The sequence below is a fragment of the Heloderma suspectum genome, chromosome 1 (genome assembly GCF_057233095.1).
Source record: "Heloderma suspectum isolate Gila_16-S chromosome 1, 16-S_ref, whole genome shotgun sequence".
Classification (NCBI taxonomy): domain Eukaryota; kingdom Metazoa; phylum Chordata; class Lepidosauria; order Squamata; family Helodermatidae; genus Heloderma; species Heloderma suspectum.
The window spans coordinates 32,331,614-32,354,527 of record NC_139458.1 but is presented as its reverse complement, the minus strand read 5'-3'; the positions used below and the strand labels follow the sequence as shown (position 1 = coordinate 32,354,527).

The window sequence follows — 22,914 nt, the reverse complement described above, 5'->3', positions numbered from 1 at the left end:
GGAAGCTGCAACTGGTGCAGAAGGCGGGGGCCAGGATGTGGAGTGGGCACCTGGCCAAGCACATAGTACACCATTATTGCAACAACTGCACTGCTACCTATTAGCCGCTGAGTCAAAGCCATTTCCATCCCATAACCAGAACTGAAGCCAGATTGAAATGGATCTAGCTATCCATGTTTCATTAAGTCATTGAAGTTTGTAATGGGAATCCTATTCTCTGTTTACAGATTACTTCCAGAGGAACACAATGTTTATTTTCAACCTGTGTTTACTTTTTGCTGGACACCATGTGGAGGACTATGACAACCATGGCCATGACCACCCTGCTGCTCTAGGTCATGACAGAGGTGCAATCCCTTCTTCCAGGGGGCTTTTCTCTCCCTGCTGGGGTGGAGAGGAGCCAGCCCTCCTCCTCCCCAATGGGGAGAGACTTTGTAAGACTTTGTAATCCCCTGACCAGCATGCTTCCTGGAATGTCCCAGGGATGATCTCATCATGCCATGCAACATCCTCCTACAGGCACTCTAGGAAATGCAACAGCAAAGTTGGGGAACAATACATGAGTATTTTATTTTCAAGTTAAGAGGAATAATGCCCAGCTCGTAATGTTACATACTGGTAAGCACAGACTGCCCCCCCCCATTTCTGTGAAATTCAGCCTGGCACTCCCCCAATGAATTTCCAACAACAAGGACAACAACAAAAGCTGGGTCCAAAGGTTAAGCACAACTCTAGTTGGGACAGCCCATGATTGTCATTCTGGGCATGAAGTCATCAGTCCCCCCCCCACCCCCCATGGCTCTATTATAGATGTTCAGGCTTTCCAAAACAATCATGTGGGAGGCCCTCAACACTGAATGCACAACCACCTGATCAGCTTAGGTGGAAAGACTGACTGGGAGAGGGTGGGGCAGGTACAACAGCAGAATCCTCAGTACAAGAACAAGAATATATATGCAAGAATAAGAATATGCACCATTACAATACGTACTGGCATAGTATGATCATGTTGGGCTGTCTCTATTAATAGTCTCTCTGCCCTGTTTTGGACCAGCTAGTTTCCAGGCCATTTGCAAAGGCAGCCACATGTATAACACATTGCAATAATCTAGATGAGAGGTTATCAGAGCGTGGATAAATGTAGCTAGGCATTCTCAGTCCGGATAAGGGTGTAGCTGGTATATCAGCCTAAGCTCATATAAAGTGCTCTGTGCCACTGAGTCCATCTGCATCAGGATCACTGGGAGGGAGGGAAGTATGTGTTTGACCCTGAGGGCCAAAAAGGTTGTCCACCTGGGCCCAACACCAACATCAAATCCCACTCCACCCCCAGAGCTGAGGATACCAGGACAGAACATCCCACACAGATAAACAAGGAAAGGGCACAACCATGTACAAAGCAATCTGCAAAGGCCTTGAATCACAATCAAAGTAATCAGAGCATCAGTTCCATATATTCAAAGCATAGGTTTACTTTTTTTTACAGTAAAAAGATTCTGACGTATATTTGCTCTAACCCTTGCACAGATGAGCAGGGAGAGGAAGAAGGCAACTTCCCCGGGATAAATGCTGCAAGAATATGATGTGTGCACAAGCCTGCAAGATTGACAGGAGATATAGATTAAAAATCTTGGAAGTAAGAAATGGCAACATAACTAATGTTTCCTAAGGCATTATACACATGTCTTTGCTTAGACGGACCAGAACATCTTGGTTGTGTTCAGAACTAAATCCTTCTTTTCCTTGCAAGCTATGCAGAAAACCTCTTCGAAGGTCCCAAAGAATGTTCAGTAGAATAGCAGAACCTTTACACCTGTGTTCTGGCCTAATATGCAGTGTCTGTGAAATAGTGCTACTCATCCCACCCCTGTCATGAGGAGAGCAGAGGAACAGCTTTGTACCTGGCTCCCACGGGGGAGATGGAAGGAACAGGGAGCTTTAGGCCACATGGCCCTTGGAGTAGGGATGGACGAGCCCATCTCCATCTGGGGTGGGGGGAGGGTGATGAACTGCCCCCCCTCCCCATAGCTCATGCGGCCCAGGCCTTCTCAGCGAGCTGCTTGGTGAACTTCCCTGCTTGCCCCATCTGCCCGTGAGCTGCGCAAGCTGCCCCTCTTCCTTGCACCAGCTGTCAAGGGCTGGCATGGGGAAGAAGGGCCTTGGCGGCCAGCCCCCAGCCTCTCACCCTGGCCTCCAGCAGTTGGGGGGGGAGAAGAGGATAGGTGCCTCCTTCTTCCCTCTGCCCTCACCTGCTACAGCAGAGGCAGCAAGGGACAAGCTGGTCGATTTCCATAAGGCTGTTATGGAAAATGACCAGCCTGTCCCGTGCCACTGCCGCTGCAGCAAGGATGGGGGAAGGAGGAGAGGCGCTGCCTTCTTCCTCTCTTGGCGATAGGCGACTGTCTCACTGAGGGAGCAGGTGCCTGTGCTCTTACCCGACTCAGCATGCAGCGAGTCGGGCAAGAGCTCAGGTCCATGAACTGGCATCCGGGGGGCCGAACTGGCAACTCCTTGCCAGGCTTTGAGCCCTAACCGGACGCTTGTGCCATCCCTACCATGGAGGGAGGGGGTGGAGCAGAGTGGTTTGGAAGCTTTGCTCCACCTCCATCATCTCTCTTTCATCACATCTTGGCAATAGAAGACATTGCTGCCAAGTGTTGAGAGAGTGGGTTTGGGGCTTAAAGAGCAGTAGGAACAGTAGGGATGTATCGATTTTGTTAAATTGTTCCATCTGTGTTTCACAGATTGTCAGACAACTTTTGTTTCACAACTGCCCATTGATGTAAACATTTTTTTACAAGAATGTTGTCCTACTTGCATTAATTCACATTAGTGTTAATTCACATTAGTGAAAGTGCGCATTAGCATTAATACTCATTACCACTAAAATGCATTAGCACAACTCCCCCCCCCCAGTTAAAAAAGAGTCCACAAGTTCTCAGAATCCACATGACTTGGAAAAAACTGGTCTGCTGTGGAATCTACAGGTCAGATTCACAGAAATCTGAACCCATTTGAATCCATTGCAGATTTCTCCAACATCCCTAAGGAGCAGTAGAGAAGGGGCAATGGCAAAAACATGCATCCAGCAGCTATCTGTGATGCAGTGGTGTAGCATCCATGTTAGAGATCAGACTAAGAAGATTCATGTCCTTCACTCTGTGGTCTCTCTGACTCTGATTTCTGCTACAGTGGAGCAGTCTTCTTAAAAAAGAAAAAAAAAGTGGATTAGCCAGCGGCCATTTGTTCTGCTGACTGGATGTTGTAGGAATACATCTGGGGGTGTGAAGTTTGCCGAGCTTTCAGGAGTTCGGCCCCCTGGACTCTGGCTTGCTAACCCACCAGCTGGCCTGACCCAATCTGTGTGAGTCAGGCCACCTCATGGATTTTCATTTCCCTCCCCCAAAAATCGCCATTTACACAAACTGCAGCCACAATTTGTGTAATTTGCAGAGATTTTGGCAATAATCGGTGCAATATGCCCAAATTGCCTCTGTAAATTGCTTAATTTGCACAAACAGAGCCTGCAAATAGCACAAGTGCAATCTGCACAAAACTAAGCAATTTACAGCTGCAATTTGCACAAATTACGCAAAACACAGCCAAAATTTGTGCAAATTATGCAAATTGTGGCTGCAATTTGTGTAAATGGTGATGGGAGGGCAATTAAACATTTTCTGAATTCTGGGGAAAACCCTGAGGCTTGACTCAGCTCACAATTTGAGTAGACTTACTAGATGGCATTCCTCATAGGGGAATGAGCACACATACTCACCATGCACCAACTGTACATTGGATGTGATGAGGGTAGGGATTTATGGATTGTTTAAAATCTGTTCCATCTGTGTTTTGCAGATTGTTAGGTGCTTTTCATTCCATTGCCTGTGCATTGACGGAATTTGATTTTTTTGTTCCCAAATTTGCACAAATGCAAGAATTTGAACATGCGAAAATGAGCAAATCCCCCCTCAACACACATTGTCACACTTCAGCCTATGAGGGAATGCACATTTTTGGCCAGGTTTTTTATATTTTGCATATTTCTCTATAATAAAATTTGTGCAAATTTAGGAAAAGTTGGTAAAATGGTCCACAAGTCTGAGAAAGCTGCCTGACAGGGGGAAGCTGGTCTGCTGCAGAATCTGTGGGTCAGGTTCAATCCAAACTCATTTGGTTCCATTGCAGATTTCTCTGACATCCCTAGATCCAGGAATACATGCATGTACAGAAAGACTTTTGACTTGTGTCAAACAGCACCTGCAAACCCCCTCTTAAGTTTCAAAGACAACTTATCATTTAGGGAAGGGGATGAAACTACTCTAGTAATCATGTTACTCAAATTGCATTAATTGCATATTTTGAAGGATTGCATTCTTAGTGATGATTGACATACACGTGTATACTAGGGCTGTGCATGGACTTCCTGCTTCACTTGGTATGCTGCTTCGGACCCTCCTAATCAGCCCTGCTTCAACTCAGGCTAATTCAGACCCCCTCTGCTTCAACTTGGTTCTGGATCCAAAGTGAGATTCGGATATCTGGACCACGCAGTTTGGGCGTTTTCCCATTGACTTGCATGGGAAAACACAAATGGCCATAACTTTTTCAATTTTCATGATAAATACATGAAACTTGGGGCCTTCCCTTCTGACATGGAGGGGAATCAGATCCCAATTTTTGCACTGTGACTGCACCCACAAGTGGCAGATTTGTGATTTTTCTGGTTCATCCCATGGAGGCAGATGTGCTCTGTGACTGGATGGTGGTTTGGGGAGTCTCCCCTTTAAACTCATGAGGATACTTTTTTATGTCATAGATCCTTGTTTTACTTTCTTCCAACACAAGGATGGAAGCCAGCCCCCATTTTAACTCTCAGGATCTCTATAATGATGGGGCACTGTGCCTTGTCAATTGAGGGGGCAAATCACTGGTGGAAACATCCCCAAGGACTGCTAGCCATCTCTTGTTCATGAGGAGGAGACAGCTAGAGAGTGGCAGGGACATGCACTGCACTGCTGGTCAGCTGTCCTTGACAGCAGACCAGATGGAGGAGGAGGTGCTCCCCACTGCTAGCCATCTCCTGCTCATGAGGAGGAGACATCCAGCAAGTGGCGGAGACGTGCACCTCACCTCCTCCTCCTTCCTGGGTGATTCACAGTGCTTTTTGCTTATAAGTCTACATGCACATAGACTTCCAATCTCCATGTTTTTTAAAAAAAACATTGATTGCAGCAGAGGGACTGGCAAGCAGAGCAGAGGCTGAGGGGAGGTCTTACTTCTCACATCACTCAGTAACACCACAAGAATGATCTCTGTCTCTGAAACACAGCCATTTTTCTCCAGTTGTTCAATCTTCCCCCCTCCTCCACCACTGCCTCTGATTGGAGATTGCTAGGTTACATTCAGCCCCGATTTGGCAACTGGAGTTTCCATTCACCAAAGCTCCTTCCCTCCTCCTCAACCCCTTGCTGAACTTTCTGAAGTTGATACTTTTGGCGCCAGGCTGTCTGGGTTGCTCAGAACAAATCCCCGAGTTGGATAGGGGCTTCATATGCAAGCTGCTTCACTCTGGAATGCTTCGTTGCTATTCAGTTCTGCCTTGTACCACACAGAGGCACCTCCAAAAGAGCCCGCTTCAACTCATTATTCAGGCTTCAGACCGAAGCGGTGCACAGCCCTAATGCATACACACCACTGATATCCCTTCATGACTTGCAGATGAATGTGTGAAATAAGTGTTTTGTTCAAGAAAAAAGGTAGTGTTTAAGGTAGTGGCAGGAAATATGAAACCTATACCTGTAATATTAAATCTGTGACGGTGGTTTTGGTCACTTCAATTCCACCTTTGGCAAACCTCATTTGACTTATAAGAAAGAATGGTACAATGCAGGTTGTGGTTGTGGTTGTTGTTACATCTTCCATTAAATGGAAACCTTTTTCAACCTTATAGTTGGCCATAGAATATTGTAGGATACCCAGTATAGTGACTGGAACTGACTCATATCACAGTGCTAACAACTATGCATTTCTGGATTTGCAGGTTTATACTAGAGAAAGAAACACAAAGATATTTCATAGACTTCCATTTTCACATCAGTGTTTACTTTGATAGTGACAGTCCTAGGGGGAAAAAAAGACACCTAAGCATTTTTTCACACATGCTGTTATATTTAAGCATCATGAAATAGTAAGTGTGATTACTCCTTACTAGGATTTTTAACTTTTCCTAGAAATAGAATGGACTTGGAAAAATATTCCAAGATAATCAACAGGAATGGCCTGTCAAATTGAATTACAGGTGGAAGGGAAGTTGGAGAAATTTCAATGACAGTGACAGCTGCCGCTTCAGTGCCATTTTCATGGACATTCAAGTAAGCTTGGTGAATAGCCTGCAAAGAAAGGAAGCAAGAATTAATAAAAGATATAGATCCAGATGTTATTATCTGAGAGAGATCTTGCCTTTCAAAGCAGAGGAATCCATTTAATGTCATGGGAGAATTGGTCATCTTGTTATTTTTTACTTACATGATTGATTGGACTCTCCCATCCAGTCCTGAGGATTTGTGCACATAATATTTTTGCAAAAATTAGCCTAGGGAGCAATCCTATGGCTACTAGACACTGTCTAGAAGGCTATAGGATTTTTCAGTTTCTGGGAACCAGAAACCATGCTTCCCTCCCCTGACCCTGACCCCCTCATAGCCAGCATGGTTCTCTCCACCCTGGCTATGTATCCACACCTGGAAATGAAGCATGGAGACTGCAGAAAGGGGGCAGTTCCAGAGGCAGAGAGGGGAGGAGACCGTGGAAGCCACACTACAGAGCTTCCTATGCACTGCACAGCCTTCCCACCTCCAGCTCTGAAGCTCCCCAGCCAGCCAGGTGAAATCGGGGGCTTAACTTTTAATTTTTAAAAAAGTTAACAATACTTTAAAAAAGAAGGAAAGAAAAAGAAATCCAGCTTTCCTGAGTTTTCCTTGCCACAGCCACTGTTGAGGACTCTATATGGAATGATATCACTTTATTGAAACTCTAGGATGTCTTGGGGCTTTTCTACATGAGGCTGTTACTCCGTTGAACCTACTTTTGGTTTTGTTGCAGAAGTGAGATCTGAGCACTATGCGAGGAGTGTTTCCTTTCCTGCTTTTCTGCTACATACTCTTGCTTTTGCTTTCAGAAATAATACCCCATTTTCCCTGCTCTGCAAAAACTCACTGAAAGTGCTGTTTACACAAGCAAAACTGGAGGGTCACAAAATAATCCAAAAAACCCATAAACAACCATAAGGAATAAAGAGTGCACTATAAATGTCATGTGTAGAAAAGCTCATAGACAAATAGGGCGCTTCCTTCTTTTACAAATATTGTTAGGGTGGCCACTTACATATCACATCACTTACATATTACCCAAAAAGCATCACCTGTGGCCTAAAACGTAGGGATGTACGAAAGTCACTTACCTTTCGCTGATTATGTTGATGGCGGGGGGGAGGCGTTCCGTCCCTCCCCCTGGAATCCTCGCTGGGGGGGGAGGCGCTCCGTTCCTCCCCCCCCCGGAATCCTCCATGGCCGGCTGTGCTCCGCGGCAGCTCTGCAGAGCAGCCGGCCAGGCCCAGCCAGGCCAGAGCCATCCGCAGCCGGATTTCCGGCCATGGAGGGCTCTGGGTAAAAAAAAACAAAAAAAACCCGCGTATGCAAATGGCGGCGGCTACGGCCGCCGCCATTTGCGTTCCTTATTTTTGCCATCTTAATCTACGTAAATATTTACGTAGACTATGATGGCGAAAATAAAGGGGAATGCAAATAGCGTAGCAGGCGCTATTTGCGTCCCTTTTTGATTCCCCATTTTAACCTACATAAATATTTACGTGGGCTAAAACGGCGAATCAAAAAGGGACGCAAATAGCGCCTGCTACGCTATTTACATTCCCCTTTATTTTCGCCGTCATAGTCTACGTAAATATTTACGTAGATTAACACAGCAAAAATAAGGAACGCAAATGGCAGCGGCCGTAGCCGCCGCCACTTGCGTACGCGGTTTTTTGGTTTTTTAAAACCCACCCAACCATGAAAGGCTACGTAAAGTTTTACGTAGCCTATCACATCGGGGGGGGGGTTAAATCCAGCCATGATAGGCTACGTAAATCTTTATGTAGCCTATCACGTCTTTTTTTTTTTTTTTTTAACAAGACTGGAAATGGCAGCGGCAGCAGCCGGTCGGAAGACCAGCCGCTGCAGCCGCCGCCACTGAAGCCGCCGCCGGAGCCGCCGCCACCCGGAAGATCCGCCCCAGGTAAGTCTCATCCCGGGGGGGATCCACGGGGAGGCGGGGGGGCAGGCCGTTCTGCCATGGAGTTCGGTGGGCCGAATGCCAGTGCATTCTGCCACGAGATCCGTGGCAGAATTCTCTGACATCCCTACTAAAAAGTCACGTGCAAGAGAATGCAAAATATTTGGTCCAATTCATGTAGCTCAAATTATTTTGAGAAGCATACCTTGGAAACCTTCAGCTCAGGCCTTCCAGTAATTCCTGACAGGTCTGCTTGGTCTGAAAACACTTCAGTAACTCCCATTCTTATTAATACATCTCGAACATCATATTTACCAGTGATGGAAAACCTTGGAAGGAAGAGATCTATTCTCCTGTTGAAAGAAGAACCAGAGCCTGGTGAGGTATCACTCTAGGAAAATAGGCAGAAGACACAAGATATAGTAATTTACAATTTGACCAGGGAGGTGGGGAGATGAGGAAGGGTTGTAAACAAAAAATGAAAAGTAAGACTGACAATTAAAACATGCTCTCTAACAGTCACACAGTTTTAAATTAAGAATGGTTGTTTCCTTTTAGTAGTATTGGTTGAAAAATACTTACCAACTACCATTTTGCATAAACAGTAACTGTGCACTCAAAATAATTGTAGATTTATATGGGTGTAGGACTATGTGCTATGAACATGACATTTTATCTGTAAATATCTTTCCTTCTGCCACTATGCAAGTGTCTCTCTCTCTCCCCCTGCCCTCCGATTTTCTGGCCACAAATTGGCCAAATATGATATTTTTATTTTCCCCACCACCAAAGTCATCTTCAGGACCTTGTGGGCAGGGGGCAGGGGAGGCTACTCTGCACCATCTATTCATGTGGGATGTTGTTAACTGTAGGGACAGCACTCAAGAGAAACGCTATGCAGACCTTACTGACATGACTGTCGGGGTAAGAAAGAAGGGAAACAAAAATCATGGCTGAACACCTGGGTATACCACGTTGGTGAAGAAGCAGGGAGAGGAATTCTTATGTGACTTGTTTGCTTCACATGCCCAGATATTTGTGACTTGGCAACATCTGCATTGTTCTGCGCTGCCTATGAGGCAGCGCAGGAGGGGGTGAAGGTCAATTCTCAGGGAACTGACCTCAGAGCATGATGATGTATCGGCCATAGGACTGCACCCTTATTTGGTCATTTCATAGAATCTAAACATCTTCCAACAGTCTTTAGATTTCAGGCACTTGAGAGGCCTAATACAAAAGATGATAACATCCTGTAGGGATGTACGAAAGTGACTTACCTTTCTGCGGATTATGTTGATGGTGGGGGGGAGGCATTCCGTCCCTCCCCCCGGAATCCTGGCTGGGGGGGGAGGCGCTCCATTCCTCCCCCCCGGAATCCTGGCCAGCCAGATGTGCTCTGCAGCGATTCTGTGGAGCCGCCGGCTGGCTCCGCCAGCAGCCGGACATCCGGCCACTGGCTAGCAGGGACGAAAATGGCGGTGGCCATAGCCACCGCCGTTTGCGTCCTTGCAGTCAGCCGTGATAGGCTAAGTAAATGTTTACGTAGCCTATCATGGCTGATTTAAAAAACAAACAAACGCGCGTATGCAAATGGCGGTGGCCATGGCCGTGGCCATTTGCGTTCTTTATTTTGGCACGTCTTAGTCTACGTAAACGTTTACATAGACTAAGACGGCAAAAATAAGGGGAACGCAAATAGCGTTTGCGTTCCCCTTATTTTCGCCGTCTTAGTCTACGTAAATGTTTACGTAGACTAAGACGTGCCAAAATAATGAACGCAAATGGCGGCGTCCATGGCCGCCACCATTTGCGTACGTGTGGTTTTTGGGGTTTTTTTTAAAGTCAGCCATGATAGGCTACGTAAACATTTACGTAGCCTATCACGGTGTTTTTTTAAAATCTAGCTGTGATAGGCTACGTAAATCTTTACGTAGCCTATCACTTTTTTTGTTTTTTTGTTTTTTTTGACCTGGAAATGGCGGCGGTGGCAGCCAGTCAGAAGACCGGCCGCTGCAGCCGCCGCCGCCAGGAAGATCTGCCCAAGGTAAGTCTCATCCCAGGGGTGGCGCGGGGGGTGGGCCGTTCCGCCACCGATTTCGGGGGGCCGAATGCGCTGGCATTTGGCGTCCCCAAGATCCGTGGCAGAACTTTTGTACATCCCTAACATCCTGCTGAGAAAGGAAGTGGAATGTGTTTTAGGATTAAGCACCTTATCCCCTCAGGCACTGCATGAGGAATTATAGTTTCTACCACCTCTGTAACAACTATGTCATTTTCAGACATTCCCTTTCCTTTCTAACACAGCCCTGTCCAGATATGAGAGGCCTTGAGCTAATTGATATATTTTGGGAACACCTGCAAAAAACTTCTCGAACAGGTAGAATATAAGCTAGGGCCTTCAGAACACTTTTCCAAGTTGCTAGTGAATTTCAGTAGGAGGTATTTATTCTAAGAATTTCTGTAGACGTTTATAAGTAAGCATGCACAGGCCTCTCTGCAGTGTGTGATATTCTATATGTATTTCAGTGCTAACCATTCTATGCTATTTTAGTAATGTCTGTCCTGTATTATTTACAGCCCCATAAAATACAAATTGGCTGAAATGCATCTGGCTTTTTTTTTTTTTAACGTTTTGTTTCATCATCCTGAGATGTTTCGTTTCAATTTGTGCATCTATTTCAGATGATTTCCCACTTTTGCATCTTTGTGTAAAGAGGCCCCTGTAAGACCATAAAGAGTGCTCACAGATGGAGGGGTCCCAGCCCTAACAATTAGAAGGCATTTTCAGCTTTTCTCTCTTTTTGTTTCCTTAATGTTTTTTCCATGGTAAGAAAAAAGAAAAAGGAAAATGCTGGAAGAAGTGGTGGGAAACACAGGAGAAACAACATGGTCTGGATTCCCTGTAAAATTCTCTGAATGATTTGGAGCAATAGACTCGTCTAGAAGCGCCCGAGTAGAGCAATCCTATGGCCACTTGGTAGTGTCTAGAGGGCTATAGGATTTTTTGGTTTTACTGGCTCCAAGCTTGTCGACAGTGCTTAGAGCCAGGAAACTGCACTCCCCACCCTCTCCTCCTCCCCCTCGTAGCCTGTGCAGAGAGAACTGTGGTGGCTGTCCCTCTGTGCTAATAAAATGGGGTGTGGAGAGGGTGAAAAGTGGGCATTCCTGAAGGGTGGGGAGGGGACTGCAGAAACCCCTTTACATTGCTTGCTATGGGGTCTCCAGGCCTGTTCCCACCCCCTCTCCAAAGCCCCGGCTAGATGCACAAAGTCATGTGTCTAGCCAAGACTGCAGGGTGGGTGGAGCACAGAGGGGAAAATCCCCTCCGTGCTCCGCCTGACCTGCACTAGATAGGTGTCAGCCTCCGAATTTGGAGGCTGACATCTATATCGATAGGATTGTGCCCTAAGTCTGGAGTCTAAAATTACGTGGCTGCATCACTGGCAGCCAGAATGAATCAGAAACAGCCAAGAAGCTGCTTCTGAGATTTGGAGTGGGGAATAAGCTTGCCCACAGCTAGGGGAAGGCAGGAGGTTACCTGTCTCAGCCGGGTCCAAGCGTTGGTCCAAACTGTAGTTCAGCAGTGCAATTCTCTAAAGTTAAATGTTAATCAAATTCTGGCCCTAGTTGAACCCACACAATAGCATGTGCCCCACCTCTTGGTCCAGGTATGGGCACAAACTGTAATCCCTGCCTGGAGATGCTAGCTGGGACTTTCTTTAGGCAAAGCATATACTCTTAACACTGAGCTATGGTCCCGCAGAGCTGAACAGTTTCCTTCCCTGTTATTTAACCTCATAAAATAGCAACACAGCCCTGAGGTATATTCAGCTAAGAGATTATGACCATTGCAACTGAAGTCTTCCCATTCCATGTCTAATGCTCCATCCACTACAGCTCATTCACTTACTGTAGTTCCAATGAATTCACCCATTTTGCCAAAACGTCTTTCCCCAGGGCATCTTCCACCTGCTTCAGTTTCCCTGGGTCAGGCAGAATGAACAGTGCTGACGCATTGCCCTTGTAAGGGAGCTGCACCACCTCACAGGACAGGTCCTGATCACGGTAAGTCTTAAACATGCCATCTCGGTTCATCATAGGAACTTTCACTGTAGTTTGCTCATCCACGAAGAAGTTGGCATCTTTAGTGCTCTCATGATTGAAAGGATTTACCCAATAAGCTGATGAAGAGAAAGCCATGATGATATAGGTTATTTCCATAAGAACTGTTCACATTAGGAGCGATAAGCCATTTCACACAAATTCAAAATTTATTAACACATCAGGACAATGTGTTGAAGGACAACTTTGAAATACCTAAACCTCACTGTCAAAGTTTCCCTTATAACCTGGACCCCTGAGCATCTCCTTAAGGATCTCTTACCTCCCTAAGAGTCCCATCTTCCTTCTTTTTAACTTCCCTTTCCCAGTAATGTGGAAGGCTGTAGACATGGGGTGACTGACACTCTAGACACAGGGTTTAACCACAACAGTTTACTAGCAGATTTAAAGCAAACAAATTACAACTAAAGGTATTTACACAATAGAGCTGAGTGATTAAAAAAAAAAGGCCCTAAAAGAAAATAAAAGTTGCAAAATGCAAATTTCTTTACCATAGCTGCCCTTAGACTTTTCTAGGCTGTTCTTTCATGCTTGGGTGTTCTGACTCTGCTGTCATTTCAGACTCTAGCTATCTCCACCCTTACTATCTCTCTCACTTCCTTTATATACCCTCCTCCCTCAAAACTTAAAGTACTGCTTCAAACCTCAAGAAATGAAACTAAAGTGGAGAAAAGGAACGGACATTTAACTAGACGAATCATTACGCCTCTCAGGTTATCCTCTCTCAATAGAACTAGGGATGGACAAAAGGGACTTACCTGGTCCCGCAGCTTGCTTCGCGGTGGGGGGGAGGCGCTTCAGTTCTCCCCCTGAAGTTCAGGCGAGGGGGAGGAGGCGCCCCACCTCGCCCGGCTGAAATTCAGGCCGGGGGGGAGGCGCCCCATCCCTCGCTGCCGAAATTCAGGCCAGGGAGGAGCGCCCCGTCTACCCGGCCGTGAAAAAAAAAAGGAAAGTAAAAACACACACACCCGTGATAGGCTACGTAACGATTTACGTAGCCTATCACAGCTAGATTTCCAAAGTCAGCCGTGATAGGCTATGTAAATCGTCATGTAGCCTATCACGGGTGACTTTGAAAAAAAAAAAAAAAGCACGTACACAAATGGCAGCGCCCATGGGGCTATTTGCGTTGCCCTTATTTTCGCCGTTGTCTACGTAAATCTTTACGTAGACTAGATGTGCCAAACTAAGGAATGCAAATGGCGGCGCCCCATGGGCGCTGCCATTTGCATACGCGCTTTTTTTTTTAAAAAAAAGTCACCTGTGATAGGCTACGTGACGATTTATGTAGCCTGTCATGGCTGACTTTGGAAATCTAGCCGTGATAGGCTACGTAAATCATTACGTAGCCTATCACGGGTGTGGTTTTGTGTTTTTTTAATTTCCTTTTTTATTTTGCAATGGCGGCGGCGGCAGCCAGTCAGAAGACCAGCTACCACCGCCGCCCCCGACGAAACGCCGCTGAAACGCCGCCGGGAATGTCACCACCAATTTCAGGGGGCCGAATGCGTTGGCATTCGGCCTCCCGGAGATTCGTGGAGAAATTCTCCGCCATCCCTAAACAGAACACTCTTAAGCCTCTAAGCCTGACCGTTTTCCAATTGCCTCTGTATGCCTCAAACCTTCACACTTACATTGACTTGATGAATGTGAATGACCAGCATGTGAATAGCAAACTTACACACCATTTTGTTTTTACAGCCCCAATTGCTCTGGCATATATAACTGGGATTGCCAAAGCATCCCAGCCACCTTGAGTAACATTTTTGTGGTAGAAAGGAGAGGCACAAATCCAATTTATTTACTTATTTATTTAATAGATGTATATACTGCTGAACATATTTAAAATATATCTAATTGGTTGAATGAATGAATGAATGAATGAATGAATGAGAGGTTGTAGCTACAGGTGGGCAGAAACGTAAGAACATGAGAAGAGCCATGCTGGATCAGACCAAGGGTTCATCTAGTCCAGCATTCTGTTCACACAGTGGCCAACCAGCTGTCAGATGGGAATCCCACAAGCAGGACACAAGAGCAACAGCATCCTCCTGTCCATGTTCCCCAGCATACTGCCTCTGATACTGGAGTTAGCACATAGCCATCAGGACTAGTAGCCATTGAATAGCTACTAATACATATTTATGTTGGGTGTGTTGATGAGGATAGGAGTGCATTAGATAGAGGATCTGGCAGGATGGGGGCCATTCAATAGGGTTACAAAGCCCACTTCACGCACACAAATGAAATGGGAATTGATACACTTGTGCATCCCATTCTCTCCTTCCAGGCAGTGAAGCAGTCCCATAGCTTATTAAGCACATGCCCCTGAGCTGGAGCTAGAGCCATGAAGCTGAGTGAGGAGCTATTGCATGAAGCAGCACTGAGCAACCAGGGGCTGAGGGTTCCTATAGAGCAGGGGCATTGAAACTCTTTTAGCCTAAGGACTGAATTCATTTTCAGAGAAGCTCTCAGGAGCCTCAGTCTAGAGGTAGGTGGGGGTGAACGGAAAAGGAGCAGGGCCAAAGATAAAGGTGGTGGGGCCAAAATATCAAAAAAAATATCCCATCATATTTTAGCTTAAAGATTTTACTGCCAATACCTAAGCCTTAGCAGAGGCATCTCAGCCCTTTTAGAATGGGGTGGGGGGTGGGGGACAGACTGCACAAAAGCTGGGAAACCACCAAATAATTGGCAGTCAGGGAAAGCAGTGGGGCCATCTGCAGATCTGGGGGGCCAGATTGGTACCCCAGTTGGGCTGGATTTGGCCCATGGGCCTGAGGTTCAACACTCTTGCTATACAGAATCGTATGGCCCCACCTCTTCTTGGAACTGTTCAGGGCCTGGATTCACAGCATGCCTGGGACATGCCTGCAGCTCCGGATGGCCAGACAGATGGGAATCCTTGGGGTTCTAAATGGGCATTGCGTTGCTGGACCCGAACTACGGCTTGGGCTCTTCAGCACTGCTGCTCCTGAGGAAGATGAACAGTGGGCAGAATGAAGGTCTGGACAAGGTACAGTGGCATCTCTGCTATCAGAGCTCCCATGGGCAAGCTGGTATCTAAGGAGGCAGCCTTTCGCTTTGCTGCATGAGATAGGGAGTTCCAAGGGTCCCCATTTTTGCAAGGGAATGCTCCTCCTCCTCCTCTTTGGAGGTCTTTTTGGACCTGATGTCTGGATTCTGGTGGGTTGTGATACCATTTTTTAATACTGCTGGTTTCTGCTCATTCAATGGACCCACAGTCTGCTTAGCTATATTTCCTCTTGCTGCACCAGAGTATATTTGTTGTATTTTGAGCCAATGGGGGAAGCTCCAACTTTAGAGGGCTCGTTGCAGTCTTCAAAGTAGGGATGTACAAAAGTCACTTACCTTTCCACGGATTATGTTGATGGTGGGGGGGAGGCGATCCATCCCTCCCCCCGGGATCGTCAACGGGGGGGGAGGCGATCCGTTCCTCCCCCCCGGAATCCTCGATGGCCGGCTGTGCTCCGCGGCAGCTCCGCGGAGCAGCTGGCCAGGCCCAGCCCAGCCCAGAGCCGTCCGCAGCCGGATTTCCGGCCACAGAGGGCTCTGGGGGGGGGGAACCCGTGTACACAAATGGCGGCTACGGCTGCCACCATTAGTGTTCCTTATTTTTGGCCATCTTAATCTACATAAATATTTATGTAGACTATGACGGCGAAAATAAAGGGGAACACAAATAGCGTAGTGGGCGCTATTTGCGTCCCTTTTTTATTCACCGTTTTAGCCTACGTAAAACTTTACGTAGGCTAAAATGGCAAATCAAAAAGGGTCGCAAATAGCGCCCGCTACGCTATTTGCGTTCCCCTTTATTTTCGCCGTCATGGTCTACGTAAATATTTACGTAGAATAAGACGGCCAAAAATAAGGAACGCAAATGGTGGCGGCCGTAGCTGCCGCCATTTGCGTACGCTTTATTTATTTTTAACCCAGCCATGATAGGCTATGTAAAGATTTACGTAGCCTATCACGTTGTTTTTTGTTTGTTTGTTTTTTACAAGACAAATGGTGGCAGTGGCAGCCTGTCGGAAGACCAGCCGCCGCCGCCGCCGCCGCCACCACCACCTGGAAGATCCTCCCCAGGTAAGTCTCGTCCCGGGGGGGGATCCATGGGGGGGCAGGGGGGCAGGCTGTTCCGCCACAGATTTCGGGGGGCCGAATGCACTGGCATTCGGCCTCACCGAGATCCGTGGTGGAATTCTCTGACATCCCTACTTCAAAGGTTGTGGCTGTAGCCCTGTGTCTCCACTGAACTTATTGCCAGAAAAAGGATATTATTAGTAGAATCTAGAAGGATAATGTTGGAGAAGATCAGCTTTGTTCTTGACTTTTGGGAACTTCTCTATGACAAAGTCTAAGATGCTTCAGCTCATATCTTTTATAGCATTACAGTCATGGCACCAAACTAATGGGGCAACAAATCTGTCAGAGAGGACCATGCTAGAACCATGGTTTGAACTGTGGACATATAAATGGTATTTATTATACAATTGTGTAGCAGTTACTAATACAAAAAACAAAGTTCATCACCCTTACCTTTCAAGAAAATATAGTTTACAAGAACCATAACAATATCTGCATCGAGCTCCTTGACAACATTAACTAATTTTCCGTGGGTTTTTTCCTCTATGTAGCTATTGATCTGCTTCACAGCTTCGGCAGAGTTATTGAAGTTCGTAGGGAAAATTTCTGCCCCATAAATTTTTTTGGCATCATTCAAGAACTTCTGTAGGACCTTCTTTTGGTCATGTGTGAAAACAGCATTCCCAATGTTCAGCTCAATTTCAGCATCAGGGTGGTTTAGAAATTGGAGGAGGAGACGAAAATCTCTATGAATTTCCTGCTTTGTGATCTGGTTAAAGCCAAGTCCTGACAAAAGCTGACTCAGTGTAGTGGATTTAGCCGCCAGCAACAGCATAGAAAAGGCAGTGGAAATACTCAGTGGAGAAAAGAAAACATTGTTTTCAGCAGCCCCTGGGGCAATCTGCTGGTAGAACCTAAAGGCAAAGTCAGTATTGCCGGGGGTTATCTTCAATATGGGTAAATTGCTGTGATGACTGGTAGGGCTGGCAAAAGCAAAGAGCCCAGCAAAAAGCAAACACAAATTTAAATTAGACATTGTGTTTCTCTGGAGGTAATCTGTAAAGAAACAACAACAAGCCCATTACACAACATTCAGTGACTTAGGGAGCAATCCTATGCATGTTTAGACAGAAAGATGTCCTCAAGTCCCAGCATGCCCCAGCTAGCATGGTATTTGTAGGACTTTTTTGTGTCTAAATATGCATAGGATTGTGCCTTTTATGAAAGTTGTCTCTCTTTAAAAAAAAAATCTTTTTTATTATACAAATTTCAGCCAAACAAAACCATAAAGAGGAAAAGAAAAAAAAGTAACATTTGAAAAAAATGTAGATTTGAATATATCAATTTCAATACATACAAATGAAAATATTTGTTGTTGTTTGTGTAAAATACAGCTTTCTAAGAATTATACATAAACTTCAACAAAGGCAGAGCAAATATCTATATATGTATCCATTCACAAGTGGTGTCTATATACCAGTTGAAATGGTGTACAAAACCACCATTAGGTCCTTAATCCATTGCATTATAGGAGGTGACCCTTTATCCTTCCAGTGTTGTAATATCACTCTTTTAGCTGTCAAAATGGTGCAGAGAATCCATTTGCTGACCGTGCATTAAATTCCACAAAGCAGGTAGATCATTCAAGAGGACATGTACAACAGTAAATATTAAAGAGTGTTCCAGTACAAAGTTTATCTGTATACTAACTTCCTCCCCAAAGAGGCAACTATTGGACATTGCCAAAACATATATTTAAAAGAAGCATTAGCTGTATTACATCTCCATCAATTAGCCGACTTAGACAAACCCTTATTAAAGAGATGTTGTGGCATCCAATAAACACGGAACAAGAGTTTTTGGTGAATAAGACATAACCTGAGATCTATAGATGTTTCAGATAGAGATGCTAAAAAAGTGATTGACTGATTGATTGACTGATTGATTAGGCAAAAATGGGACAGTCCAGTTCCCTATTCCATTCCTGCTTAAGACCCTGTGTATCATATTTATTTACCGATGATACACATTTGTAAATATGGATCATGGGTTGATATAACTGATCAGCCTCAATAAGTACTTCATAGCAAAGGAGTCTCTGAAGCTGTAAAAGCAACAGGGCCAAACCCAAACCTAGATTTTAATAAAGGTTGCAATTGCAAGTATTGCCATTCAACCATAGCAGGCAAATTGTTTTTGGCATACAAAACCAAGAATGACAAAAACTCATCATCAGCACCCACTAATTGATTCAAGATAAAAATCAACTTCTCTGTCCAAGTTTGCCACAAAAACATGTTCTCTCCCATTTAAAATCTAGATTTCCCCATAGAGTCAATTTAGCATGAGAAAATGAATCAAAATGTAGTTGATGTGACATTATACACCACATGTCTCTAACACCGTAATTGTGAGAGGAACCCTATCCATTTCAATGTGCCAAGAACCCAATGACATCCATTTGGAGAGAGGATCTAAACAGGAAGATTCCAGACCTAACCAAGGTGGAAAATCTGATCTTAGTAGAAAAGAACAAATTTAGTGTGGGTCAACAAATAGGCTCAGTGATATAAAGTAAGACCCAGAAAGCCATCTTCATTAACTGGAAGTTTCATCCCTTTCAAGGATACTCATGGTGTGCAGGACCCCCGCCCCCCTGAAAAAAAATTACGATACAGAGCATTGAGTTTTTGAAAATATTTGCCAGGTATCTATATAATATAGGTAATAGATACTTCATTGTCAAGGGCTTCTTGGAGGCCTCTCTCAGTCTAATCCAGTAGCCAAGTCCAGACACAGACAAAGGGATTCCTTTCAAAGCTTTATTCTTCTTTTACAACTTAACAACTCTACCGTTAGCAACTAGATCTGAGCAGCACAGTACCTATGCCCTAAGTTGGAACAGTTGGTCCCCGTTTGAAAAGGAATTACTGGCAGACCCCTGAACTTAAGGACTAGGGGAGTCCCTCCCCTTTTCCCTTGGATCCTCTGGGCGCACCCGTTGTTTGCGCGCCAACCGGGCACTATGATTCCTTTCTGTGCCCTCCATTTGGCACCACTTTCTGCGTCGGCGTCGCACGTCCACCAAGTCTGCTACCCGCGCTCTGTCACTCCCTGGACTGCTATCTAAGCTAGGAATGCTGGTGGGAGGAATCTCCGTCAGCTGTTGGCCCTGGGAAAGAGGAGCACGCTCCTCTCCCAGGAGCGACTGCTCTTCCTCAGAATCAGAACTACTCTGGGATTCTATGGGTTCAGTGTCCACCCTGACATTCATATCTATATAAAGAAATCCCACATACAATATAAAAAATCCTAAGTTTAATATTCATTGTCAGTGTATTTACCTTACCGCATAAACTCAACTTTAAAGATGCCCATCTATCTATGTCCCATGAGATCTCATTAATCAACTTAGGACACAATCCTATGGGGACAGGTGGCAGCCTCCGAACTTGGAGGCGACCGCCTATCCAATGCAGACCAGGAGACGCACAGAGGGAATTGTCCCCTCTACACTTCTCCTGCCCTGCATTTGCAGCTAGACAGCCAATTTTGGCTGTTTAGCTGTGGGAAGGTGGAGCCAGGGAGGAGGCTGCCAGACGACACATAGGATATGTCATACTGGCATTTCCTCCTTCCCCACCCCGGAATGCCCCCTGGAAATAGGGATGGGGGAGAATTTCTCCCTGAAACTTTGGGGGGCCGAGTGCCAATGCATTCAGCCCCCCAAAATCAGCGGTGAAATTCTCCGCCACCCCCCTGCCACCCCCCCCGGGATGGGACTTACCTTTCACGAATGTTCCTCCCGGCGGCAGGTCCTGGCGGCGGTTCGGCAGGTTTTCGTCAGGGGCGGGGGCGGAGCCCTTGTTTGCATTGCCCTTATTTTCACCGTAGTCTACGTAAATCTTTACGTAGACTACAGGGACCAAATAAGGAACGCAAATGGCGGCGCCCTATGGGGGCCGCCATTTGCGTACACGCTTTTTTTTTTTCAAAGTCACCCGTGATAGACTACGTGACGATTTACGTAGCCTATCATGGCTGACTTTGGAAATCTAGCTGTGATAGGCTACGTAAATCATTACGTAGCCTATCACGGGGGTGTGTTGTTGTTTTTTTCTTTTTTTTCGCGGCCGGGTAGACGGGGCACTTCTACCCGGCCTGAATTTCGCCGGCGAGGGATGGGGCGCCTCCCCCCCAGCCCGAATTTCGGCCGGGCGAGGCGGGGCGCCTCCCCCCTCGCCTGAACTTCAGGGGGAGAACTGAAGCGCCTCCCCCCCACCGCGAAGCAAGCTTCAAGAACAGGAAGGGACTTTCATCCATCCCTACCTCGAAAACCCCATTTTGGCCACTCTGTGCTCCCCTTTCAAGTGTGGAGCATGGGGTCATTTCACACTGCCTGCGAGGCAGCACAGAAGAGGGAGAAGGTTGGTTCTACCGGAACCACCCTCGGAGCACAGGCTCCGAGGTCATTTCCCAGAAAACCACATATCCTATGGCTATCTAGCTGCTGACTAGCAGCCATAGGATTGTTCCCCCCTTCAAATTTAACTTGATCATTTCAGATATGTCTCTGGGAATATGTATTCAGAAATAAGCAATAATAACTGGCGCCATCAAAATTGCCAGTTCGGTAATACACAGTGAGATATTAGTATCTCCAGTCATCATCAGTTCAAATGCTGACCAATAATTAAATAGCCAGGCAAATCACCAAAAGTATTGATCAACTGCATCAAAGCTGCAATTCAAAGCTGGAATTTTGAGGTAAAAAATGAAATATCATCAGCATAAAAAATAATTTTAAATCCTAAACAATCATGCACAAAGCTGTGAATACTATTGTTCTGCCTAATAGCACACACCAGGGGTTCCAAACATAAATCAAATATAAATGGAGAAAGTGGACCTCCCTGTCTGGTACCAATCCCAAGTGAAAAGAAAGCTGAGAAGAGGTCATTGGTCTTAACTCTGGCTCTTGGGCTTGAATATAAAATTCTGACCCATTTCAAAAAAGCCAAAATTACTCAATGTAGTGAAAATAAATCTCCAGTGAATTTTGACAAAGGCCTTGTCAGATGTAGGGGTGGACGAAAGTCACTTACCTTTCGTCGAAGCTTGTTCGCGGTGGGGGGGAGGCGCTTCGCTGCTCCCCCCGCGAAGTTCAGGCCGGGGGGGGAGGCTTCCCGCCTCGCCCGGCCGAAACTCAGGCCGGGGGGGAGGCTTCCCGCCTCGCCCGGCCGAAACTCAGGCCGGGGGGGAGGCTTCCCGCCTCGCCCGGCCGAAATTCAGGCCGGGGAGGAGGCTTCCCGCCTCACCCGGCTGCGAACTCGAAAGTTAAAAAAAAAACAAAAACGCCCCTGTGATAGGCTACGTGACGATTAACGTAGCCTATCACGGCTAGATCTGCAAAGTCAGCCGTGATAGGCTAGATGACGATTGACGTAGCCTATCACAGCTGACTTTGCAAATCTAGCCATGATAGGCTATGTTAATCGTCACGTAGCCTATCACGGGGGTGTGTTTTTTTTTCTTTTATTGGAATGGCGGCGGCGGCAGCCGGTCGAAAGTCCAGCTGCCGCTCTCGCCCCGCACGAACACCCGCCGAACCGCCGGCCGGACCCGCCGCCGTGAGGGACATTCGGCGAAGGTAAGTCCCGTCCCGGGGGGGGTGCGGGGGCGGGGGGGTGAGGAGGATTTCTCCCCAAAACTTGTTCGGGGGGCCGAACACGTTGGCGCTCGGCCCCCCGAAGTTTCGGGGAGAAATTCTCCGCCATTCCTAGTCAGATGCCATCCAAAGAAACAATGGCAGCTGGTCTGTTCTATCTTGGGATGTACTAAATGCTTACCTTGCTCCATTCCGGGGCATCGGCAGTGGGGGGGAGGCGCTCTGTCCCTCTCCCCAGAATCCTCCCCAGCCAGCTCCGCTCCATGGCGACTCTGCAGAACTGCTGGCCACAGCTGTCCGCAGCCTGAATTCTGGCTGCTGCCGGGCTGCTGTGGCCACAAATGGCAGCCGCTACGCCAGCCGCCATTTGCGTGGCTGCCAAGCCGTGATAGGCTACGTAAGTATTTCTGTAGTAAGTAAGTAAGCGTATCACAGCAAAGTGCAGGGGCGCAAATGGCGGCCGCTATGCCATTTGCGTGGCTGCCTTTCTTCATGATAGGCTACGTAAATACTTACGTAGCCTATTACGGCAAAGACCAGAGGCGCAAATGGCGTAGCGGTTGCCATTTGCGCCCCTGCTCTTTGCTGTGATACGCTAGGTATTTACGTAGCCTATCATGAAGAAAGGCAGCCACACAAATGGCGGCCACTACGATCGCTGCCATTTGCGGCCGCAGCAGCCTGGCAGCAGCTGGGAGACCAGCCGGAGCCGCTGCTGCATCCGCCGC

General features: G+C 46.6%; 1 protein-coding gene across 1 annotated transcript in view; it reads right to left on the bottom strand.

The window, feature by feature from the left end:
* Window positions 1-6,018: 6,018 nt before the first annotated feature.
* The window catches only part of LOC146357067 (alpha-1-antitrypsin-like), a 58,653-nt gene continuing 41,757 nt past the window's right edge, over window positions 6,019-22,914 (bottom strand). The window contains exons 6-9 of the mRNA XM_084843736.1: window positions 16,972-17,574; window positions 12,200-12,470; window positions 8,495-8,642; window positions 6,019-6,389 (exon numbers count right to left, since the gene is read on the bottom strand). Of these exons, the coding sequence (XP_084699862.1) occupies window positions 6,198-6,389; window positions 8,495-8,642; window positions 12,200-12,470; window positions 16,972-17,574 (1,214 nt within the window). The 3' untranslated portion in view covers window positions 6,019-6,197. The remainder of the gene's footprint in view (window positions 6,390-8,494; window positions 8,643-12,199; window positions 12,471-16,971; window positions 17,575-22,914) is intronic.